We start from the raw sequence: 24,721 nt of genomic DNA, 5'->3' as shown, positions 1-24,721 counted from the left end.
GGTTGAGAAAGGAATAAACGCGTGGACAAACAGACAGATAGATGAGAGCAAAGATAGATCATCTTAGTAGGTAAAACACACACCTATAGGTATTCATATTTTAATATATTTAAATGTACATAAACAGTTAATACATAAGCCATCACATTTATGACTCGGCCTATTTCAAAGACACATTTGTGGGACATACATTGTGAATGAAGGAACTAGTTGCTGGTAACTGGAGAGGAATGATAGATTTACATCTCTTTTCCATAAAGAAATGTGTCTTGCCTTCATGTGCAAAAATCAGAAGATACCCTAGAGGAAGGCTTTTGAACACACACACACACACACACTGGATGTAATCAAGGTAAAAGAAGGAAGAGAAAGAGTGAAAATAAATAAAGCTTGTTATTATCTTCACAGATTTATCTATGCTAATGAAGAATATTATTTTTCTCATCTGTCAAATTCACAAAGTTTTTTTTAACTTTTAGGTTCGGGGGTACATGTGAAGGTTGGTTAAATAGCTAAACTCATGTCACAGAGGTTTGTTGTAGAGATTGTTTCATCACCCAGGTATTAAGCCCAGTAATCCTATAGTTGCCTTTTCTCCTCCTCTTCCTCCTCCCACCCTCCCTGCCTCAAGTAGGCCCCGGTGTCTGTTGTTCCCTTCTTTGTGTTCCTGAGTTCTCATTATTCAGCTCCCACTTATAAGTGAGAACATGAGACATTTGTTTTTTTGTTTCTGCATTAGTTTGCTAAGGATAATGGCCTCCAGTTCCATCCATGTTCCAACAAAAGACATGATCTTGTTCTTTTTTAAGGTTTCACAGTATTCCATGGTGTATACCTACCACATTTTCTTTATCCAGTCTGTCACTGATGGGCATTTAGGTAGATTCCATGTCTTTGCTATTGTGAACAGTGGTGCAATGAACATTCACGTGCATGTGTCTTTACGATAGAATGGTTTATAGTCCTCTGGGTACATCCCCAGTAATGAGATTGCTGGGTCAAATGATAGTTCTGCTTATAGTTTTTTGAGGAATCACCATACTGCTTTCCACAATGATTGAACTAATTTACACTCCCACCAACAGTGTATAAGTGTTCCCTTTTCTCCACAACCTCGTCAATATCTGTTATTTTTTGACTGCTTAATCATAGCCATTCTGACTGGTGTAAGATGGTATCTTATTGTGGTAAGAATATTATTATGAGCAGTGGTTTCCACAGGTACCGCAGATCTGTTGACAGACCATTGTAGAGCATCTGTCATGGGATAAATTCAGTTTTATCACAGCCTTGACATTTTCATGTTATAACTATGCAATTAATACTATGACTATTTTCCTAGGCAGAGCCAGGTCTTTAGGTAGAACCAGGCCTCAGAGGCACACAGTGATACCACATTTCAAAAGTTAGAGTATTTTCGATTCTGTCTCAAAATCAGTCTCAAATATACTTACGTATATTTGAGAGAGAAAATATTAATACATTGCTGGTAACAGTTTGAGAGATAATCCAGTTAACCAAAAAGACAGGCTAACAAACTCAGATTTTTTTATCCTCATTAAAGTTACCTGTATTTTTTCAAAGAAAATTCCTAAAATAAAATAATAGTAATAGTATTAATAATAATGAAAAAGATTACTTACAGTACCACTATTGATAACAATAAAAATCATAAGGGTCTATTGATTTAAAATGTTGCACAATTTTCATGGGATCAGAGTTGGACATAGAAAAAAAGCTGTCTAGAAATCTACATTGGACCGGTCTCAGAGAGCTATCTAGCCAGTAGATGATGACAGTTGGCCCGGTGACCACAGGGGAGGCTACCTATGTCTCCAGGTGGAAAAGGAGACAGGAAGATTCTGGGTTCTGATAAAACTGATGAGAACCTTCGCAACAAATTGGGAGAAGTTTGCATCACTCCTGGAAAGAGGATCTTATCACAGCCTGAGATAACTCATTGGCATCACACCCTAACATCAAATACAACATAAGCATTGAGAGTTTCATGTAAATGTCTTTAAAGTTTTAATTTCTTCAAAGTTATACTTTGGTCTACTTATAGTTTCTTATTATTCTCAAGTGAGAGCTATCACATTTCTATGTATTAGTTTAAAGCACAATATGGATGCTTTGTGACCTCACAAACTCTACTTTGTGAAAAATACCACTAAAGGCACAAATATCCTGCTATGCTTGACATCTGAGCAAGCTCAGAAGTTCGAGACCAGCCTGGGCAACATGGCAAAACCCCATCTCTACAAAAAATACAAAAATTAGCCAGGCATGGTGGCACATGCCTGCGATCCAAGTTGCTTGGGAGGCTGAGGTGGGAGGATTGTTTGGTTCTGGGCAGCAGAGGTTGCAGCGAGCTGAGATCTTGCCACTGCACTCCAATCTGGATGACAGAGTAAAACCCCATCTCAAAAAACAAACAAACAACAAAAAATATTGCTATAGAGGCCACATGGAACCAGGACTTTTTGTTAATCTTATTTCTCTTTTATATAGTCATATATCTGATTTGTCTAAGTAATACTTTATGAAACACAGACACATTAACTGTTGAAGGACATTATTTGTATTTTACTAAGTCTAATAAGAAGACAACATTTTTATGAAGTGCTAGAAGTACAAATGTGAACACGGCATGGCCTTTGCTGTTGAAGGTTTTATAATACACTGGAAGAGACAGACATGTCAACAAATAATTTCCACTGATGCCAAAGGGCTTCCAGGGAAATCCGTACACACAAAAACACCCCTGGAAAAGGCAGTAAACCCATGTGGATGAGGCTAATGGCTTGAGGACATTCAGGAGAGATAGAAGAGTTCGCATTTTGACTGAATCCTAAGACAGGAATTTGACCAACTCAAAGAAATGTGGGAGAATAGCCCAAGAGACAAGAGCTAATATAAGAGAACGAATTGAAGACACGTAGTCATAATAATAGCATTGATAATAATGATAGATAAAACTCGAACTATTATTCTGCACTAGACTCTGTTCCAAGGACTTTAAAGTATTGCCGTATTAAATATTCCCAACAATGCAGTGAGGTAGGTGCTGTTTACCTCACTTTACACATAAGAAAACTTGGACAAATGTTAAGTAACCTGCCCAAGTTGACAAGATGCATAGGTGGTGGATGAGAAATGTGACACCAGCTGACACTCTCCAAGGCCCACACAATGTGTTTAATGAGCTACAAGTGTGAAGTTTGGCACGACCACAAATTCAATGTGTATGAAGAAAGGGCACAACCAGATTGACAGACAGACTTGTATGATATACCTCATCTCAACTTCCAAGATAAGGAGGTTGAGACTTATCCAAACATAATTGATGGAGAACCACCAAGCAATTTTAAATCAAGAGAATCAAATGTGATTTAGGAAAACTGGCCCAGCAACATACATAAATCTTTTTTTTTTTTTGAGACAGTCTCACTCTGTCTCCCAGGCTGGAGTGCAGTGGCATGATCTCAGCTCACTGCGACCTCTGCCTCCCAGTTTCAAGTGATTTTCCTGCCTCAGCCTCCCAAGTAGTTGGGACTACAGATGCACACCACCACACCCAGCTAATTTTTGTATTTTTAGTACAGGCGAGGTTTCACCTTGTTGCCCAGGCTGGTCTCAAACTCCTGACCTCAGGATCTACCTGCCTCGGCCTCCCAAAGCGCTGGGATTACAGGTGTGAGCCACCATGCCCAGCCCCAGCAACATACATAAATCTTTAGATCAAAAGGCAGTGAGAAATTAGAAGGCAATTGGTATGGAGAAGTCAAGAAGACACAAGTCTAATGCAATCTACTAGAATTCATCAAAACTAATGTGTTCTCTCTTTGTGTTGTTAATGAGGACTTGGGAGACAGAGTTTTAGGAGGGAACATCCTGGTGGCTGTGAATCAGCCCAGATGAGAAACCCGGGCTGGAGATCCCACAGTCATGGGGGGTTAGTGCTTGTGTTTATTAAGATCACTTAGGAGTGATAAGAAAAAAGACTCATTCTTGCTCTCATTCCCCTGCTCAAATATTTTTATGCTTTTGCTATAGACTGAATATTTGTGTCCTGCCCCCCAAATTCATATGTTGAAATCCTAACATCCATTGTGATGGTATTTGGAGATGGACCCATTGGTAGGCGATTAGGTGGTTAGGAATGGGATTAGTGACTTCAACAGACACTCTGGAGAGCTCTCTTACCCCTCCCACCTACCATCTACAAACTAGGAAGTAGACCTTCACCAGATGCCAAGTCTTCCACTGCCTTGATCTTGGATTTCCCAGCCTCCAGAAATGTGAGAATAGAATAAATTTCTATTGTTTATAAGCCAGTCTATTGTATTTTTGTTACGTGCCTGAACAGACTAAGACAGAAATTCATACTAAGAAGTGGGGGTGCTGCTCTAACAAATACCTAAAAATGTTCCAAATGTCTTTGGAGCTGGGTAATGAGCAGAGGCTGGGAGATTTTTGAGGTGCATGCTAGAAAAAGTTACATTGCCATGAACAAACCATTAACAGCAATTCTGATAAGGACTCAGAAAGAAAAGAAGAGAGCTGTAGAGAAAGCATCAGTCTTCTTAGAGAATACCTGAAATAATCCTGAACGGAATGTTGGTAGAAATAGGAACGGTGAAGTTCATTCTGATGAGGTCATAGACAGAAATGAGTAACACACTGGACAATGAAGAAAGGTGACCTTTCATATACAGTGGCAAAGAACTCGGTCAAATTCTGTTCATGTTCTAGTGTTTTGTGGAAGGTAGAACTTGAAAGCAGTGAAATGGGACGTTTAGCTCAAGAAATTTCTAAGCAAAGTGCTAAAGGTGCAGCTTAGTTCCGCCTGACTGCTTATAGTAAAACGCAAGAAAAGAGAAATGACGTAAAGACAGAATTGGTGAGGAGAAAAAAAGCAAAACTTAAAGATTTGGAAATTTCTCAGCCTATCCATTCTGTAAAATATGAGAACATTCAATGGAAAATATGAGAACATTCTGTAAAATATGAGAACTAAATCTCCGACAAAGAGATTAGTATGGATCAGCCATTAGGTGCTATTCTCTAAAACAGTGGAAGAATTACCTGCAAAGTGATTCAGAGATCCTCAGATCCTCAGAGCTGTCTTTCTCATCATAGGTCCAGAGTATGGGGCTTGAGGGGCAGGAGAGTGGTTTGGAAAGCAGTTTTAAAAGAAGGAGAGAGCAGTTTCTGGTGCCTACAGGGCCTTGACACCCCACCTGGTGCCTCCTCACATCATGGGCTCTGCTCCCCACACTCCGGTGCTGCAGTTTTTGGCCACCCCAGGTATGGCTCCAGCAGGCCTCAGTTGAGCAAAGGCCACAACAGCCACCCTTCTGGAGGGCCCAAGTTGCAAAAACTTGATAGCACCCACATGGTGCCATCTTCACTGGCTTTCATAGTACATGGGTCCCGGGGATGTGCTGCCTACACCTAGGTGTCAAGCAGTGGAGATTCCCTGAACCACAGGGGCAGGACCCAGGCAGTGAGCTGCCCCAGGGCCATTCCACCATGCCATGGGGTGGCATTGCCACTTCAGTGGACCTGGAGGGCAGAACATTGAGCCAAAGAGGATTATTCTCCAGGCTTAGGATCTCAGGGAGTGTGCCTGTAGCTTAAACTCATGTGGGCCTGTTACCTCCTTCTTCCTAGTTCTCCCTTTTGGAATGGAAATGCCTGTCCTACACCAGTCCCACTGTTATATTTTGGCAGCACATAACATGTGTGGTTTCACAGATTCACAACTGGAGAGAAATTTACCTAAGGATAAACTGTACCTTGAGTCTCAGCCATATTTGGTTGAGAAGATATTTAGATAAGACTTTGGATTTTAGACTTTAGTGTTGGTGCTATAACAAAGTTAAGACTTTGAGGGCTCTTTGTATGTAATGAATATATCTGCATATGAGAAGGATGTTAATTTGTGGTGGAGGGAGGGGTAGAACGGTATAGACTGAATGTTTGTACCCCCCCCCCACAAATTCATGTATTAAAATTCTAACCCCCAGTGTGATGGTATCTGAAGGTGGGGCCTCTGGTAGGTGATTAGGTCAGGAAGATTCCACCTTCATAAAAGGGACTATAAAATCCCTTATAAAATAGGATTATAAAACCCCTTGTGAAAGAAAGCCCAAGAGCCCGAGAACTGCCTCATCCTCTGTGCCAGGTGAGAACACAGGGAGAAGACAGCCGTCTAGGAACCAGAAAGCAGCCCTCATCAGACCTAGAGTCAACCGGCACCTTGATCTTACAGCCTCCAGAACTGTGAGAGATCAATTTCTGTTGCTTATGACCCACCCAGGCTATGACATTTTTGTGACAGCAGCCTGAGCAGACAGAGGCCTCTCCTCTTATTTCTGTCTCGCACACAATTATCCACCGCGTCTAAACAGCCTCAGTTATTTCCTAAAGTAAAACAAAGAAACAAAAATTACTCTGACTCCGTAGCCCTTTCTAGCCTTCACCTTTCTAGCTTTCTTTCCCTTCTCAGCCAAGCTGCTTCCATGTGATAGAAATGATATCTCCATCCCCTTCCTGTCCCTCCTCACCTCCCATGCATTCTTCCTACAGGCTGCCATCTGCTTTCTGCCCCCAGGACTCCCCAGAAAGACTCTGACAAACAGCACCAAATACGTCTTTATCATCAGAGCTTGTAAACACTGCTCAGCCTTTATCTTCCTGGACCCCTCTCATCACTCAGTATTTTAGAACACTGCTTGGCCAAATATCAAGGGACAGTCCCTTCTCCTTTCCAAAGTACGAATGTATTAATTAGCCTGTTTTTTTAAGGCAGTGACAGGTAGATTCTAAAGCTCCAAAGAGAGCCCTCAATCAGAAGAGTTTTGTTTGTTTTTAACAAACAACGGAAATAAACTCATGTATTTCCTGGTCAAGAGAAAACACGATTTTCTCTGTCCTTTGGTAGTGATGTCCCTTTCCTTGAACTATTTCATAATTTAGGCAGAGAAAAAGCTACCTAAGAAAAGGGATTCATCCACCATCAGGCACCATGGCCCTGGCTGATAAATGCTCTTGCCTCATGAGGTGACCGGCCTCCCTCCTTCATTTCTGAGATGACTTATAAGGACAATATGGTGTGATAACCACTTTTATGTTCTCTGGGGCTCTGAGAGATGAGTGTCCTCTATGCTGTGCTTTAGCAAAAATATTATGAAGAAACAATCATGCAAAACATTCTCAAGACCCAGAGCAATAGGTAAGGTAATGAAGATGCCTAAATTTTCAGCTTCTCACTGTGCAATTTATACATATAATCTATTAAAAATGTAACGGATTGAACCTCACAACCCTACAATCCCCTAGCAAAAGTGTGTCAACACTAGATGAAGTTTTCATGTAAAAGAGACTTTGTTACATGACAACGGCTTCCTGAGTAAAGATTTTACAAGGATTCACTGACACAATTTCTGTGACTGTTCTCTAATGATTCTTTCTCTACATGGTTTGGTTTTTTTGGGTTTTTTTATTTTTATTTTGAGGTGCTCCTCTCCTTACCCTTAAAATGGGTGTTCATTGTGGGTTTTTTCCTTGGCCCCCTGGAATCCTTTTTTACGTTCTGCTGTGGGATCTCAGGTATTCTCGAGGTTCTGATGACATCTACAGACCAGAAATTCATCACCCTTCCCAGTCCCCTGTGCACGGAGCAACTGCCTTCTGGACATAGATATCTGCATGTGCCTCCTGCTCACTATCACAACTCAGCGCCGCATCTCAGCACCACAACTCAACAGCGCAACTCAGCACTGCAGCTCAACACATCCTCAGCTGAACTTGTGACCTACTTAATTCCCCAACCAAAACTGTTGCCTCTTAATATTTTCCCAACCTTAGACATGAGTGCTATCAAGAAGCCAGTCACTCAAGCCAGAGGCTTAAGGGTATTCCTAGATTACTCCTCCAGGTGAACACACAGTTTCACGCATACAATCCTTGCCCCACTCCCCAGTCGCCTACTTTGCTCACAAATTTAAATTCCCCATTCCTCCCCAGATCAACTTTGTTGTCGTTGTTGTTGTTTTGAGACAGAGTCTCGCTCTGCCACTAGGCTGGAGAGTGCAGTGGCACGTTCTTGGCTCACCGCAACCTTCACCTCCCTGGTTCAAGTGATTCTCCTGCCTCAGCCTCTACAGGTGCACGCCACCATGCCCTGCTAATTTTTGTATTTTTAGTAGAGACGGGGTTTCACCATGTTGGCCAGGATGGTCTCGATCTCTTGACCTTGTGATCCACCCTCCTCGGCCTCCCCAAGTGCTGGGATTACAGGAGTGAGCCACCGCACCCGGCCTCAACTTTTGACTCTAAAATCAGAGAGCCAGGAAAGGCACCTAAGATCCCTATCCTATGCACTCTCCCAAGAGAACAAGAACCAAGTTCTCAAAAATATTCAAGACAATGTTTTTGTAGCCTTCCATCTGGAATCACTATGTAAAGAAAGTTGGGAACAAAAATCCCTGGATCCAGTTCATATAATCTGTTGATATTGACCAAGGTTTATAAAAGATTGAAACTATGGCCTAAGAAAAAAGTGAGAAATATGAAACCATGAATATCCATTAGAGAATAAATGTTGAAATTCATAATTAACATAGTAGCATGCCTTCCACATGGCCCACCTGCCTCTATTAATAATTTCATCAAATCTGTAAACTGCAGTACCAGTCACTTCATCAAGTGGGTGACAGGGAATAAACTTCTCCCAGAATGCATCACATTTCCCCATATTCATCCTGAAGCAGAAACTACCTGGGACAAGTACCAGTATCTATTCACGTCAAATTAAATGATCTGCTCATCCATTTTAATTCCTAATACATATTCACTAGAAGATAAGTTCTCCTCCCCACCACACACACACACACACACACACACACACACACACACACACAAACAAAAAAGGGATAACAGTGGAACTGAAACCTGACTCCCATCCAGGCTGCTTGCTGGGAAGATACAATTGCATATGCAATACCTGCGGCCTTCTGTTTCCAAATTAGTAAAATAGAAATGCATATGTCTGTAACTTCCTCTATCTGACAGCCTTGTTGTGATTTAATTAATTAATTGATTCAATTAATTCTAAACTATGGAAATGATTTAATGAAGCTCAAACTCTAAAAGGACTGCCCACTGCAGATGCAAATGAACAAGATTGGGTTTTTCACTGATCAAAATCATTCATTCACTCAGATCTATAAATTGGTCATCAATTTCCACAGGTGGAAATGATTCATACTGACATGTACAGCTCTGCAGTAGAAATTGAGTTTCGTCTCTGTGGATTCCTCTGTTTTGACATCCGTGGATAAAGTCTCCATAAAATTTACATCATTCTCCATATGACCTCTGAAATCTTCAGGAAAATAAAAAAAAAAAAAACGAAGAAGAAGAAGGACCCCCCCCAAAAAAAATCTAAAGCGTCTTTTACATATAGATTCCTCCGCGGGGTTGTAGCTGTGGTTGTGGAACTGGCTTCATCTGTCAACTATTTACTGCAGGAGGTTTTCTAATTGATAATGAGCTCCTTGGGGGAACATGATTTCAGAGTGTAAATTAAAAATCATTTTCAAAGGATGGTGCCTGATTTTTAATAATGTTATCCAGTACATTTTGTATTATATTTTGCAATAAACTAGTCCTAGGAAGACAAATTTACAATAACAAAAATATAATTTTGAGTCTGATGGTACATATCTAAACAAATCAATAATTGTAGCGGCCTACTTTTTAAAAATATAAAACATGTGCTGTCTCAGTCAGTTTGTTGAGTTCAAATTATTTCAAACTGAGTGTTGGCTATAGGTAGGACAGGTGTCTCTTAAATCCCAGCTCACTGGGGCACATGCTGACGTTTGCCAAAAAGCTTATGGGTGTTCAGCACAACTCAAAATGGTAACATAAACATGGACTACTTTTTAGAAAGAGCCCTTTTATTCTTCTGGTTCATCCCGAATGGGTTCTCAGTTTTTCTTGTAACCTACTTTTAGGGTGCTAGGTAACGCAGTGGTGATAAAGCTTTTATTAATAAATAATTCAGTAGCCAGAGAGTGTAAAAACATCATTTGTATTGTAGCTGAGTGTTTTGTTTTCTAATTATGAAGCGACTGGAAGGCCTGGCGCTCCAGGGCTGTGTGATTTCACCAGTGTTGTTCCGTGGTTCCCCATTGTCGCCCTTGAAAAGAACATTCCCACAGAGCAGGCTCTAAAGACAATAAACATCGTGAGTAAAAAGAAATGACATAACAGTCAGCGCTGATAAGGGGAGCTTTTCCCAGGGGCTGCGTGGGACTGCAGTGGGAGGGCCTGGGGAGACTGCTGTCTGCACTGGGGGCCTGGAAGGAAGCGTCCACACAGGCGGGTTGCTGGGGCCCCTGTGTAGTCTCAGCACAAAGGGTCCAGAAGTGGGCAGGTCCCTCCCTGCCTCTGTGAAAATCAATCTAAGGAAGTCTGATGCCATGGAACGGTTTCCTGTCCGCTGTGTGGGAAATCTAACTGAGCGCAAACGGCCGGCAACAATGGGACAATATATTATAATAAACAGGAAAAATAGCATTGGCCACGGAAATCAATAGCTGGGGTTCATGAGGCATTCATAAGATTGACAAGTGAATAAATTAAAACCCAAAGGTTAGGACGCTGAAAGAGAAGTTAATTTTATGTCTGCCCTGGAGCTCCCCTTTTCAGACTCAAATTAAGACTGTGTATAATAAAATGAACATAAAGTCTTAGATTTACCAAAAAGGCTCCATTAAGACCTACATCGTCAGAAAACCAGAGATTCTTTTATCAACTTCCCCATGCATGGATGGTCGCTGCTCACACTGCATTAACAGCCCCCTCAACAGCGTGACCAAAGACTTATTTAAACGAGTTTCTGGCTTTAAATAAACCTGCTCTTGGCAACCAACTGTTCATCCAGGAAGTGATGTGACACCTCACTACACTGAAGTTTACTCAACCAGAACCCAACGAAGATGTGTGCAACCCAGCTATTTAATTTGAAGAACCCGAGGAAAAGCCACCTCAGGTTCCTCCAAACCCCAAAATAATTATACACAGCAAAACACAACTAACTCTAACAGAGACATCTCTTAAATAAACAATGATCCATCCATTTCCATGCCACAGTTGCCACCCTTTGAAAAAATGTTTTAAAGTTTGAGTTTTTTTAATAATAAAATTAATTAGAATTCACTGCTGAACCTCGGATTTGCAATAAAGTGTTTGACACAACAACTTCTTTCTCCTACTTACTAATAAAGGCAGAGCATTGTTCTGTAGTTGAAGCAGTAGGCTAAGGATTTTGAGACAATTAATTCCAATCCAGGCTTTGCAAGTGACTTTCACTTGAGCACAGTTCCTTTGACGATTACGCATTAATCTACTCTACAATTTAGTGACATTTAAATTATTAGAAAGCATAAAATGATCAGGTGATAGTTGCTTGTGAGCAATTTATGTAACCTAGTAATTTGGACGCTATAACTTGGTAACATTTTGTTTAAACTTTAAAGATATTTCACTGCATTATTTGTTTTGCTCTTGGAGGTGGACTAAGATGGTTTCTTTGCATATCAAGGATTGCTGATAGAGCCTAATATTTTGGAAAGTAGTGTGATTTAGTCTTTAATAAATATGCATTAACCAACGAATTTCTAGTCTCATAAGAATAGTCTCAAAGCACATTAGGGATACCAGAGAGCCAAACTCTGGGATACCAGAGAGCCAAACTCTGATTTTACTCTCACAATAAAATTTTCACTGTTTTAGGAGGCTGTATAAAGGTTAAGAAATAATATCCTTCAGTCTGTATATTATTTTAAGTTTGGTACTCCCCTAGTTTTTTGTTTTTTTTTTTTAAATAAGATTCGCCCGGGAGGGAAAAAAGCCAAATCTACGGCTGTATTTAAATTAATCCGAGTTCACTGAACCACCCGCTCGAGCAGCTGGGAACGCGGCGCAGCGGCCAGTAGGGGGCAGTGCGTCCCAGCGCAACCCTCGCCGCCCGGCCCAGCCTCGGCTCCCCACCGGCTGAGGAAGGAAGTTTCACCGCGAACCGATTCCTCACCAAAGAAACAAAAACTGGTGGCATCGAGACGCACGGGAGGACTTCAAGGCCTCCGGGGACACCCGCAGCGTCTGGGGATGCGCCTGAGGGAGCCCAGGCTGCACCCGCGGGGCTCCATTTTGTCTCCGAGCCAAAAAGCCGCCGACTTCTTCCTCTGGGGTTTTGCTTCTTGTAGGTTCGGTCCCAGCGCGCAGCAGAAACGTCAGGGGCCGCGCTCTCAGAAGCACGCGGACCGCTCTCGGCGATGTGCGGCGTTGGGTGGCGCCGCTGATTCCCGCACGGAGCCCCGCTCAGGCGCCTCCGGCTACGTCTTCGTCCCCTTCTCTGCGCCTCTGCGCTCTGTGCTCTGCCCTGCGCCCTGTCCCCGTTTCCGTCCCCGTTCGCGTCCCGGTCCTCTGCCCTGCGCCCTGTCCCCGTTCCCGTTCCCTTCCCCGTCCCCGCCTGGAGGCATCTCCCAAAGTCTCCCCGGGATGCGCCCCGAACCTGCCCGGGTGTCCGCGCCCCCAACCCTGGCCCCGGCCCCACGCGTCCTCCTCCGCCCTTCGTCTGCTTCCTTCTACGGGCCTCGGCCACTGCATCTTCCTGTGTGCTGGGATTTCTAGAACATTCTGAGGGATGGGAAACGGGGAGGGTAGGAAAGCCCTGACACCCACCCCCCCCCCCCAATCCAAGCGTTCCCAGGGAGGGCCCTGGGGTCCTCTTGTCTTTTAATGAATTCACTGGAATTAAAACAGCGGCTCAGGCGACTCCTCCCGCACCCGGGGCCAGGTCTGCGTGGCCCCCATGGCCGCTGCGGCCACTGTCTCCCGGTCTCCTCAAACCCCCTGGATAGGGACTTGAACCCAGCTCCGTGGCATCCACGGCCGCCTCTTTCAGCGCTGCCTCCCGCCCGCTGGCATTCAATCTCATTTCTTATTGTCCACCGGTTTTTTTAAAAAAAACATTTCCTTAAGAAAACAAAGGAAAAGACAAAGGCACAGGCTATTAAGTAATTACAAGAAAAGGGATGGCTGTGCTCCGGGCGCACCCAGCCCGCGGAGGCCTCCTGCGTTTTCCAGAACTCCAGGGGCACCTTCGCTTGGGTCAGACTTGGGTAATTTGAGTCATGAGTGGGCTCACTTTTTAAAATTCATTGTATTGTGGAAAAAACCAAAAAAAAAACATTGAGTTTCTCAGCAGCTTCATCTCCCACTGAAAACGACATGAACTGTAAGTGCTTCACTTAAAAGTGTTTCCCTTCCCTCTCAAAAAACACAGCGCTTTTCCCTTTCAATAAGGAATGTGAGTTTGCTGCATGGCATGTTGGTTTGTACTGAAAGACGAACTAGAGTCGGCACTTTCAAATATTTCAAATTAGAAAAGAATTAAATTAAGAATGCACATTTTGAAAAGAAGTGATGGAACTGCTGTGCGGGTTATGCATGTGTAATTTTAAAAGAAAGATTTTTTTTTTAAGTTAAATAAGGATCATACGATTGCTAAGAGTAACACACAAGTAACACGTTTCCCCACGGCCCACCCTCCTCCCATTCCGCTGAACTTGACTCAGCCATTGCAGAAAGATTTCGTCTGGAAAAGGAGATTCCACAGTTTGCCCCCTGAACAACCCTGTCTTTTTTGGGGGCGGGGTGGGGCGGGGGGGGGCCGGGGGGGGCGGGGTGGGGAATCATCTGTTGACAATGCATTTCCTGTCTTCGTCTTCAAAATGAGGAGCTTAAGTTCCGTCTCAACTGTATCCAACGTGATTCTGAAAACCGTCAGGTCACTCTCAGCATTTTCTATGCCAGTCAAAATCCAGAGGCCTGGTTATTTTATTTGAGTTTTTAAAAATTTCAACACTGAAATTATTTTCATTGATCTCTGAAAACATGCTGGTTCTCAATATTGAAACGGAGACTTTTACGGGCAAAGGCCTTAGGAAGTGTCTGGTACTGGTGCACAAAATTGACCTGAAGCCAGCCTCCCAGAGATTCATAGCAGCAGAATCTCCGGCAAGCCTTCCCCCTTCATTTCTGATACACCCCCTCATTGATGGAGAAGTCACCATCTCCGAAGGAGGTTCATTCTCTTTTTAGGTAGAATACGGGTTATATTAAACCCAACTTTGTCCATAATTTGTTTTCATCGGTTGTAATTCTAACTTCTGGGCACACAATGAAAAAAATAATTCAAACATTCTTCCACAATTGTATTTTGAAGAAAGCGCTCATGTCTTCTTGAAAATTCTCTGGGCTAAACAGCGCGGGGGGGCTCTTTCTGTTATTTTGCGTGTCACAGCGTGGCAGATGCCTCACTATCCTGATCTCATCGCTCAGGACCTGTGTTTCTAACAGCACTGGAACCTGAGCCCGACCTACTGGGTGTAGCCTGGCCCCAACAGTGCCCAATGAGACAGCTTCAATTTTTGTTTTCAGCAATTCTCAAAACTTTTACCTGTAGGAGAATTACTTGGGGAAATTGTTTAAAAATGGACATTTCTGAGCCCTCTTCTTAAATATTTACATTTCTAGAGCCCAGAAAGCTGCATTTTACAAAATAGCCCAAGTACTTGAACAAGTATTCCTCAACCCGTATTTTGAGAAACATTTCCTTAGGGGCTCTATTTGTTTTAATGTGGCCTCAGCTCTCACTTACCTTTTTCCCTCCATATTGTAAGACTTATATTGAGACTACAGTCAACCTAAACAAATAAGCCTTGTCACATGAACTCCTAGGCGTCCTTTTCTGACTCTACAGTTGCATAATCGAGTTTTAAGGCTGGAATGCAAAAGAATGCATTTACCTCTGTGTAGCATTGACAAAGTGCAGTAAGCCCAGTTACATTTAAATTTCAGACAATTTTTAGTGGGACATATTTATACCAAAACATTAATCATTATCTATCTGAAATTCACATTTAATTAAGTGTTCCTTAATTTTATTTGTTAAATCTGGTCATTCTGTCCCCATGAAATCACTTCGATTAGATTTAATTTTTCCAGTCATAGCTGGTTGTTTGTTTTCCAGACAGGGTCTCACTCTGTCTCCCAGGCTGGAGTGTAGTGATGCAATCATGGTTTGCCAGTACCTTGACCTCCCGAGCTCCAGCTATCCTCCCACCTCAGCCTCCTGAGTAGATGGAACAACAGGTGTGCACTACCACCCCCGGCTTATTCTTTGTGTTTTTGTAGAGACAGGGTTTCTGCCATGTTGCCCAGGCTGGTCTATAACTTCTGGACTCAAGCAATCAGCCCCCCTCACTGGGAGGGCTCCCAAAGTGCTGGAATTACAGGCATGAGCCACTGCACCTGGCCAGTCATGCCTGTTATGACCATTTTAGATCCTAATTCTGTCCTCAGATATTTTTAGGACTCACAAATACTGCTGCTATTTCTGACTGTCAAGTTATTATCCTGTTAATGTAAATTCCCAAGAACAAGCTTATTGTTGATGTTTGTTCGCCCATTGTACAAAAAGATCCAGGTGCTATATCTCACACGGGTGATCATATACACAATTTCTGTCTTCATTATATTCAGCCTTCCTCAAAGTCTATGATAGCTACTTTGTTTTCAGATGTAAAATAAATAAAGCAAACAGCTTAGAATTGGAGGACGTGGGTTCAAATACTGGTTCAGCCATTTATGAGCTCTGCATCCTCAAGCAAATTAATAGACTTCTCCAAACCTCAGTTTCCTCACTTGTGAACTAGGGATACTTAGGGTCATTATGAGAAGTTGATGACGTGACACAGATGAAAGTCTCAAGCCTTATGCTTAGTGATTGATCATTCTATACCAAAAAATTCTTCGTTCATGAATTTGTTAACTAGTTATGAGAGTCTCAAATTTAAATTGGTAGAAATGAGTGCATGGATTGCTTCTCACCTCTCTTCTTAAAGTCCATCAGACTTCTTATACTAATAGTAAACCCTTTTATAAAAAGAAATAAATCCATAGCTCTAAAGAAGAGGTCTTTGACAGATAGGAGTTTTCGGTGAATTATTGGGAAAGGGAAAGCAAAGGCAAGCCTATAGACTTGTGAAGCACAGACAAGGAACACAGCCCAGAGCACACAGCTCTGGGAAGGGGCTTCAGGAAGGGCACGGCAGTCCTGTGCATCTCCACCGAGAGGCTGTGGGGCAGCAGAGAAAACCAGCTCCAGGAGAGAATGAGAGAAAACAAGAGGGCCAGCAACAGGGCAAGTCCATGAACATCCATTTCCCCGAAGGTCTTTAGTGCATAGATAACTGGGGATTTATTTCCAGTGGAACAACAAAATAGGAAAAACAATGGGGGTGCTGGCAGTCCAGGGTCAAGGTCTTCTTGTTCTCACCTTTTCTCTTGGATGGTGGGGAAGAGCTTGCAGCTGATAGTAGGCACTCTGCCCATTCACCCTGACCAGAAGCCAGCTAGGAAATAGGCTATGCCCACATTTAAGAGGCTCCATGAGTCTACCCCAGGAAAAAAGAAGCAGGAAAGGATTGTGTGTGGCGAGGGGCAGGCAGCCGGTGGTGCTCTCTCACACTCCAGAGAGATGGTCCCAACCAGCTTCCCCGTCCTTCAGTAAATGAGCCAATTTCAAAGAAGGGCCTTGTTAAGGTAAAAAAGCAAGACCAAGGAAAAAGAAAGAAAAAAAAAATGAGCCTAGAAAGAAACAGGCATTTACAGAATAAAGAGACTTTGAAAAAGAAAACTTCTCATTGATAGAGAGATTTGAGAAAACACTACATTTATAAAATAGAATGCAATGAAAAAACAATCACAAAATAAGTGGGGTGTTATATATGATTAATGAAATTGAAAAAACATACATCAGTGAAAAGGGAAAGAAGTAAAGTCTAGGAAATCTTCAAGGACATGGAATAAAATAACAGAAAGAAAAAATAGAAAATATGAAGGATAGACAAATGCAGGAGGTCTAATATTCCAATAAGAGGAGTGTCATAAACCAGGAAAAGGAAGAAAAGAGAAGAGATTCCAAAAACACAATGGAAAATAATTTCCCAAACCTGAAAAATATCACCTGTCCGCAGATCAAAAGAGACTTGCCAAAGTCACAAAGCTGAAGAATAACCAAGCTGGGACTTGCCCCCAGGCAGTATGGCTCTAGAGTCTGTGCTCTTAAGCACTGTGTTCTGTTCCCCTTCTACAGTGAATTCTGCTTTGAGTTTTTTGAAAGATTTCTGTGGAATGGGAATATATTTAGAAGCTATTCTAAATGATTCTGGAGAAAAAGGAATTAAATGCATTCTAGAGAAAAATAATAGGATGGCAAAGGTAGAGTCCAGAGAATAAATGGAGGAGTTTCCCTAATTATGTAAGGAGGAAGTACAAAGAGAGTAAACAGTACTGAAAGTAGATTTCTTTGTGTGTTTTTCAGAAGATGACAGAACTCCTATCCAATGCCTACCTCTTTTTTTGTAAAATGGGAAATAAGGACATCAACCAAGTGTCCCTAACTGTGCCCAGAAAGGTGCTCAGAGATTTATGGAAACTGGAAAGTGTTTGAAATCATTCTTGTGCAGAGCAGAGTAATAGTTAACTAAAGAAATCTCTAGTAGGATTGAAGCAGCATTGCTTGTAGTGAATATTATTATCTTTTTTTTTGAAATGGAGTCTCGCTCTGTTGCCCAGGCTGGAGTGCAATGGCGCAGTCTGGGCTCACTGCAACCTCCACTTCTTGGGTTCAAGCGATTCTCCTGCCTCAGCCTCCCGAGTAGCTGGGACCACAGTAGCCTACCACCACAACTGGCTAATTTTTGTATTTTTAATAGAGACAGGGTTTCGCCATGTTGGCCAGGCTGGTCTCAAACTCCTGACCTCGTGATCTGCCCACCTTGGCCTCCCAAAGTGCTGGGATTACAGGCATGAGCCACTGCGCCCAGCCATTTAGTGATGAATTTAAGGTAGATCCTTTCTCTCCTGATATGTGGCGTCCTCCAGAAGAACTCAGCTAATTAGGGGCAGTCAAAGAACGATAGTTGGGTCCTTCTAAGGTGGATTTTTTTTGTCAGACCAGTTTGGGGGAAAGAAATCACACACAAACCAAGGGGCAAGAGGGCTTTGGGTATTGACAAGATTTGATAAAAAGATGAATCATTAAGTCCAAGCTCCATGAGGAGGGAAGTGAAGAAAGGAGAAGGCTGATAGAGAAAAAAAAATAGATATGGGTAGAAGGCTTGGCAAGACGGAAGAACTGTCATGGTGGAAATAGTTTCACAAGTTAGCAAGAGAGAGAAAATTCGTGGTCGAAAGTCACTGCTCTAATCATGACTTTGGAAGTGTTTCTAGTTATGACTCATAGCAAGCTTGTCAGCATGACTGTAGGAGTGACAAGCTGAAGCAGAGTAGAAGTCCACAGAGGGAGGGGCAGGGACAGACCTACCTGCAGGGGTTAGAAGTCACCTGCACTGATGAGAGGACCCGGGGAAAAGAAAAAGACTGTTGTGTGCAAAATTCATGATATTTTGATGGTCAGAAGGTAGATGATAGCAATGGAGAGAGAGATGGTTATTAGTGTGAAATGTCTTGAGCATCAGAAGACTAGGGTTTTTGTTGCTCAAATTTTCTTTTTACAAAAGAAGTAGAGGTGTTATGTTCTGAAGCAGCAATGAGGATCCAGGAAGAAACCAATGCCATTCTCTGTCCCTGAAGTAGGTGAAGTACAAGAAAATATACAGCAGCTATTGATGGGCAACTGGAAAATTTATGGTTCCAGCAGAGAGCCAGGTAACAATGCAAGAAACTGGAGGGAACACTAGGAGAAGAGATTGATGGCACAAGGGCATTTGCAATAGAGAATGCTTTTGATGATGGGTAGAGGTGGAGGGCTGGGGACCACGGAAGTGATGTTGACTAATGAAAGAGGCACAGCCGTGAGTAGATGGCCAGGGCTTCACTGTAGGTACTGAGTGATGAAGACAAGGAAATGATGTGCAGTAGGTTTCACTTTCAAGCTACTCTGACTGGAGTGGATTCTTGAGTTGCGTATGTCTTTTAGTTGCAAAGCAAAGGCATACTTCCATGATATGGTCTTGCTCTGTGTCCCCACCCAAATCTCACCTCAAATTATAATCCCCACATGTCAAGGGAGGGACCTAGTGGGAGGTGATTGGATCATGGAGGCAGTTTCCCTCATGTTGTTCTCATGATAGTGAGGAAGTTCTCATGAGAGCTGATAGTTTAAAAGTGGCAGTTTCCTCTGCACTCTGTCTCTCTTCTGGTACCATGTAAGATGTGCCTGGTTTCCCCTTTGCCTTCTGCTATGATTAAGTTTCCTGAGGCCTCCCAGCCATGTGGAACTGTTAGCCAATTAAACTTCTTTTGTTTATAAATTACCCAGTGTCAGGTAGTATCTTTATAGCAGTGTGAGAACAAACTAATTCATTCCATCTATAATGCACTGAATTAATACAACTCCCAAATTTGTGGAGTGTCATATAATGAAATTTTATTTTATTCCAAAGTAAATAAAATAATAATGGTGAGGGGGACAAAGGACTTGAAAAAGCCTCACACGGAGAAATAGAAAGTCAGTTGAGGAAATCAATGATTCGGATTGTCCAAGTAAAAGGAAAGGAATTATACCACAACAACTGTGTTCAGGAGAAGTCTGGAACTGTCTATTAAACTGACAAAGAGCAGAAAGTATGTCAGGTATTTTAAATGATGACAGCAAACTAATGGGAAAGTCAAAGGCAATGATCAACATAACAGTCCACCATTTGATTTAGAGATGTGAGAGATGGTAATGTATGCCCATGGTATTTTTGTTTCATTGGAAGTCTCATCCAATGGAATCATGGAATCAGTGATTTAAATTTAAGACACTGACATAAAGATAATCATGAAAATAATGATTTGTTTCAAATATCTCTCACAAGGAAACTCAAAGTCAAAAGTGATTCAAAGATTAGGAAATCTGAAAAAAAAGGCAGACTCAAGAAACCATGCAGGATGAAGGAGTCAATAGATACCTCTGCGGAGAGGACTTTTCTATAATAGCCCTATTTTATCAGCATTATGCTTAAGAAAATTAGCCAACATCCAAACATTAGTATCAGAAAAACAATCAGGCAATGCAGCAGAAGGCATTGTGGTATTTACAAGGACCCATAAATATCCCCAAGTGCTATTAGTATGACAGCGTAGGTGATGAGCACAAGTTATTCTGATGAAGAGACGCACATTCCAGACATGCAGAGTTGGTTCCAGAATATATCATCAGGGGATACCAGATGACATTGGAGACATGGGCCTCAAAACAATAGAGAGCAAGTCATAAGGAAGATGAAGTATAATTAAAGCGAATGGCCAAAGGTGCCAGAGTGCACAGAGGGTTTCACCAGGGCTAGGGGAAGAAAGGAATGACAACATTGCTTTAGAGATGTGCGTAGGTCACTGCAGGCAATGCAAGGACGCAGAGAGGAACCAGACAAATTATGATGCATAGTAAATCAATTCCGAGTTATGCAATAATGGAGACAAAGTGCCTAAAACAAGATTTATAATTGTCAGCAATGCTAACAACAAACTGTAGCAATTGTCAGGGCTTTGTCCTAAGGGAAACAAGAATTTACAAATATACATTAAACCAAGTCAGAATAAAAAAAGAGCAACCGCAGTTACATTTACTTCAATAAATTATACCAAATGCCAACTAGGTACCAGGAACTGGGCTGGGAATTAAGGTTACGTAGGAGACCCTGAGAAGCGTGCATGTAGTCAGGGAGAGGGATTGTGAAAATATCTAATTGTTAAACAATTTACAAGCAATTGTGTGCAGTAGGTACAGAGCACAGTCATGTTATCATGGAAGGTTACAGCCAGGGAATTTTTCCATAAATGCCTGATGTATTAAAAGATGTTTACAGAAAGTCAAGGTGAAGCAGCATGCCAAGGGAAGACAAAGCACAGAGGAAGAGGGCTGCGCTGTGTTCAGTGTCCTCGCCTTGTTTGGTTGGTGAAGGAAAAAGTCCTAAGAGGTAGGAGGGAGGTAGGAGACAAGATGTGGGAAACAGATCCCATCAAACTTGGGTGACCTTGTGTATCAAGCAGGAAAGAGGGACTTCATTTTTAGACAATAGACTCATTGAAGGGTTGAAATAGGGAAGCATTTCAGCTCTGAGTTTCAGACGGCTCATGCTGGTGGCAATGCACAGGGGAGGCTGGGAGGAAGCGCATCTCTGAAGTTAGCAAGACACCTCGGGAGCCTTTCTGTCTCCAGATGGAGATGTTCGGGCTCTGAAATAAAAGACATTTCTGGAGTTCCATTCTTGACATTATAATAAGAAGAGCTACAAATTATTAATCCCTTTCTAGATGCCAACTGCTTTACCCAAATCATCTCACTGCTTCCTCATAATGTCAGATGAGTTGGATACCATCATGTCTGTATAACAGATGTGAACTTCTGTCTGCAGCTCAGAAGGTAAACAACTTGCCAGCTCCAGGTGGGTCTTAGTCCTGAGCATGGACTGAAACCTAAGTTTTTGTGTCTCTAAAACTCACCTTCTTTACACACACATGGGCTTGAGAGGATTTTTTCCTGAAAACCTATACAACTGTAAATTAATCTGAAAATCTGTACCTAAATTTACTTTGGTGAGGACAGCAGGCCATGTCTCTTCCCATAACTTCCATCTTTGTCTCAGGCCAGACCACAAATCATTTATTTCTAAAATAGTATCTGGAGTTGACCCTTTCTACAGCACTTCTAGTTTAGATTTCTCTCCTAGACTGGAGCTCCCAAAGGGCAGAATGTTCTGTATCTCTTAAACTTCAGTTCTTTGCAAGTGCCTGGCACACGGGACACTCAATTATTGGTTCAGTGAATAAAAGGCTTTGTAACCCTGCAAGAGGACATTTGGAATGGCCACATTACAGCTAAAGTCATGGTTTTAACTCTCAAGAGTTAGCATGTCCTCACCAAAGAACAGGCTTTCCCGGGAGCATCGCAGGTAGACGCTTCATTTGAGTGACGTGAACTACCAAGTTTTAACTGGTTGGTAAGAAATAAATAAACAAGCACAGCTCTTTACTCACTAATCTTTTGCACATAATAAATAGGATATAAATAAAAGAAGCCTCCATAAAAATTCATTTAAAGACTATGATAATTGTTTAAATGCTTTTTGCAGCCTTGGCAATATAACTAGAGTATAACTCTAGCATATAGCTTAATGAAATCATCACCATGTTCCCTATCCTTTCCTAGAAAGCAACTTCCTAACCTGTTGTGAAGTCGGATTTAAAGGTTCCATCCCTTCCAGGGCTCATTGCATCTCAGGACCTTCAGCCATGGGACAGTGGGCCACCTTGTCACCGTAGGCCTTCTAGTGTCTCATATCTGCCAAGGTTTTCTCCTCCATATCAGCCACCCTAGGTCCACTCAGCTATTGAGGCCACTTGCACTAATTAAATGGTAGACCTTGCAGTGTTCCTCTCCTTATCATTCTAGAATGTTTTTTCTCTTCTCTCTTGGCTTCCACTCTCTACCAGGGACCCAAACAGGCAGGAAGCAATTACAGTAAAAAGAAACCAGCCTGTCTTTTATCTCCCAGTCTGAAAGACCCTCCCACCCTTGTTGCCTCAAGGCGTTTTCTTCACTTGCTGTTGTTTTTTTTTCTTTCTTTCTTTTTTCTTTTTGAGACGACTCCTTCCAAGTTTCGCTTTCTTTCCTGATCAAATCTTTATTTTACAAACAATGGCTTTTCTTATTAACTCCCTTAATCTTCAGGTTTTTCCATCCTCAGTGACAGGAGCGCTATCATTTTACACAAAACATAAGTTTTAAAACCAAAGCTGAAAAGAATTTAATGCACATATTTTAATGATTTTCTCCCCTAATCATTTGACTTAGCTCTTGCGTAAATAAGATTTCCACCCTCCACCCAATAAGGCAGGTGCATTTAAAACGACTTCAACTGCATTTTCAAATATATTTTCCAACTGACTGGTAGAGGGGAATTAGTATCACCCAAATAAAACTCCTAGAGCCCTCAGTAGGAAGACTGTCCTTTCCAGAAGGCTGCCTGCTCACCTCAGTCCTCCCCAAGAAGCTACATTGTAAACTGAGCAGCAAGAGCACAGCAAGAAGTCACAGCTTTTCACTGTGTCTGTCCCCACACACAAAATAGATGCAAGAGGGAAACAGGTGATGTAAATAATGACGGATGATGACAAAGAGGCCCATTGGAGAAAGAAACCCCAAATCTTGCTGCCCTCATAAGAACATGATTCATCACGTCTGGGGCACACTGTTTCCAATTCCCTACACAAAAGCATAATTGTTGAGCCCTTTACCTGCTACCCAGGCCGCATTTCAAACACTGTGGGATCTGGTGAGTAGGGTTTATGCCGAGGGACTGTAAATTCCCTGCAGCTCGTGGTATCATCCATTTAGGAACACTTCTGACTGCAGTATCTGCACTGAGTCAAGAGAAACTGCATCTGCAGGACCTAGAGGAGCACCCGCGCTCTGTGACCTGCCGCCTGCTCCCTGCTGCCACGCTGCTTTCGGAGAATCCCTTCCCTGGATGGCGGCGGACTCCCAGAAATGCCTAGAGAAACCATTTTCCATCTACCTCACAGAGCAGCAAGAATTAATGTCCTTATTAACCACATGCCAGTGATTACTGCGATACCATGTTAAAAGCATGGCACTGGAAATCAGAAAGGCAGTGTTCTCAGTTCTGTTACTCATTCCTGCTTGCATGTTAAAAATCCTTTAGAAAACTCTAAAAAGAAATAGCCCTGGGCCACCTCTAGAGACTGATTCAGTTCATCTAAGGTGAGTCCTGAGCATGGCCATCATTTAAATATGTATACATGAAAGCATTTTGTAAAGTATATATCACTAAATAAGTATTTTATTATTATAATTACTACTTCAAAATACGTATTGAAAGATAATGTGTTGACTTATCAACTCTTGTTTCTTTCTTTAACCTATTGCCATTTTCCTCTCCACTGCAACAAATTAGTAAGGACGTGTGTCTCCTTGCTTTGTGTGTGTGTGTGTGTGCGCACGCAGGAATGCGCACACACACCCTTGCACATGGCACGAAACAGAAGTTTCCAGGAATTCAGAAGCCTCTCCCATCCAGGCCACTTGGAAAAGTCTCAACTCATAGGGGAGGAGGAAGATAGAATTATATTGTGGAGGCTTTGAAGTCAGGTGCCCAGATTCAGGAAGAAGGGAGTTGTGCTTAGAGGGGGCAATGTGGAGAAGCAATTCCTCCCGCGTCTGTCTGGGACTGTCTAGGAGCTGCAGTGCTGGTCTGCTCCTGGTCCGCTGCTGCCCGCCTGTAAGGAAGAGGCCCAGCCTATGGGCTGGAGGCCGCAAGAATCCAAGTCTGAGAATTACAGTCGTGGGTGCTTGCTCAGCTGGTCACTGGGGCAACAGAATGCACTGCCTCAAGGTCATGCCCACTTAATTGTGATTTTAGGATTCAATATTCTATGAGTTGAGGGGGTCTTGGAGATTTATCTGAATTGGAGAAATGAATGATAGGATTTTTTAAACTACACAACTCTGATATTGCACAATAACAATTCAGAGCTGATACTCATTTAGCAAGTTTACACAGACCTGTTATGTATCAAGTAGCTACTATATTAGTTTCTAGGG

The 24,721-nt window shown here is 42.3% G+C and overlaps 1 protein-coding gene across 1 annotated transcript; it reads right to left on the bottom strand.

Moving 5' to 3' along the window:
- Positions 1-9,428: 9,428 nt before the first annotated feature.
- Positions 9,429-13,018, bottom strand: LOC134759870 (uncharacterized). The gene is made up of 3 exons (XM_063714832.1): positions 12,868-13,018; positions 12,110-12,717; positions 9,429-10,243 (listed from the first exon to the last, which is right to left on the bottom strand). The coding sequence occupies exons 1-3, from the start codon at positions 13,016-13,018 to the stop codon at positions 10,100-10,102; spliced, it is 903 nt and encodes a 300-aa protein (XP_063570902.1). The 3' UTR covers positions 9,429-10,099.
- Positions 13,019-24,721: the final 11,703 nt, after the last annotated feature.

This window comes from Pongo abelii, chromosome 14 (genome assembly GCF_028885655.2).
Source record: "Pongo abelii isolate AG06213 chromosome 14, NHGRI_mPonAbe1-v2.0_pri, whole genome shotgun sequence".
Taxonomy (NCBI): domain Eukaryota; kingdom Metazoa; phylum Chordata; class Mammalia; order Primates; family Hominidae; genus Pongo; species Pongo abelii.
Note: the sequence above shows the minus strand (reverse complement) of the source record. Positions and strands in the feature narration are given on the sequence as shown.

Coding starts and splice junctions, on each gene's coding strand:
- LOC134759870 (XM_063714832.1), bottom strand. CDS start 13,018: ATGAGATTGAATGCCAGCGGGCGGGAGGCAGCGCTGAAAGAGGCGGCC. Junction 12,718..12,867: donor CCACGCAGACCTGGCCCCGG/GTGCGGGAGGAG, acceptor CCCATCCCTCAG/AATGTTCTAGAAATCCCAGC. Junction 10,244..12,109: donor CACCAGTTTTTGTTTCTTTG/GTGAGGAATCGG, acceptor TATTGTCTTTAG/AGCCTGCTCTGTGGGAATGT.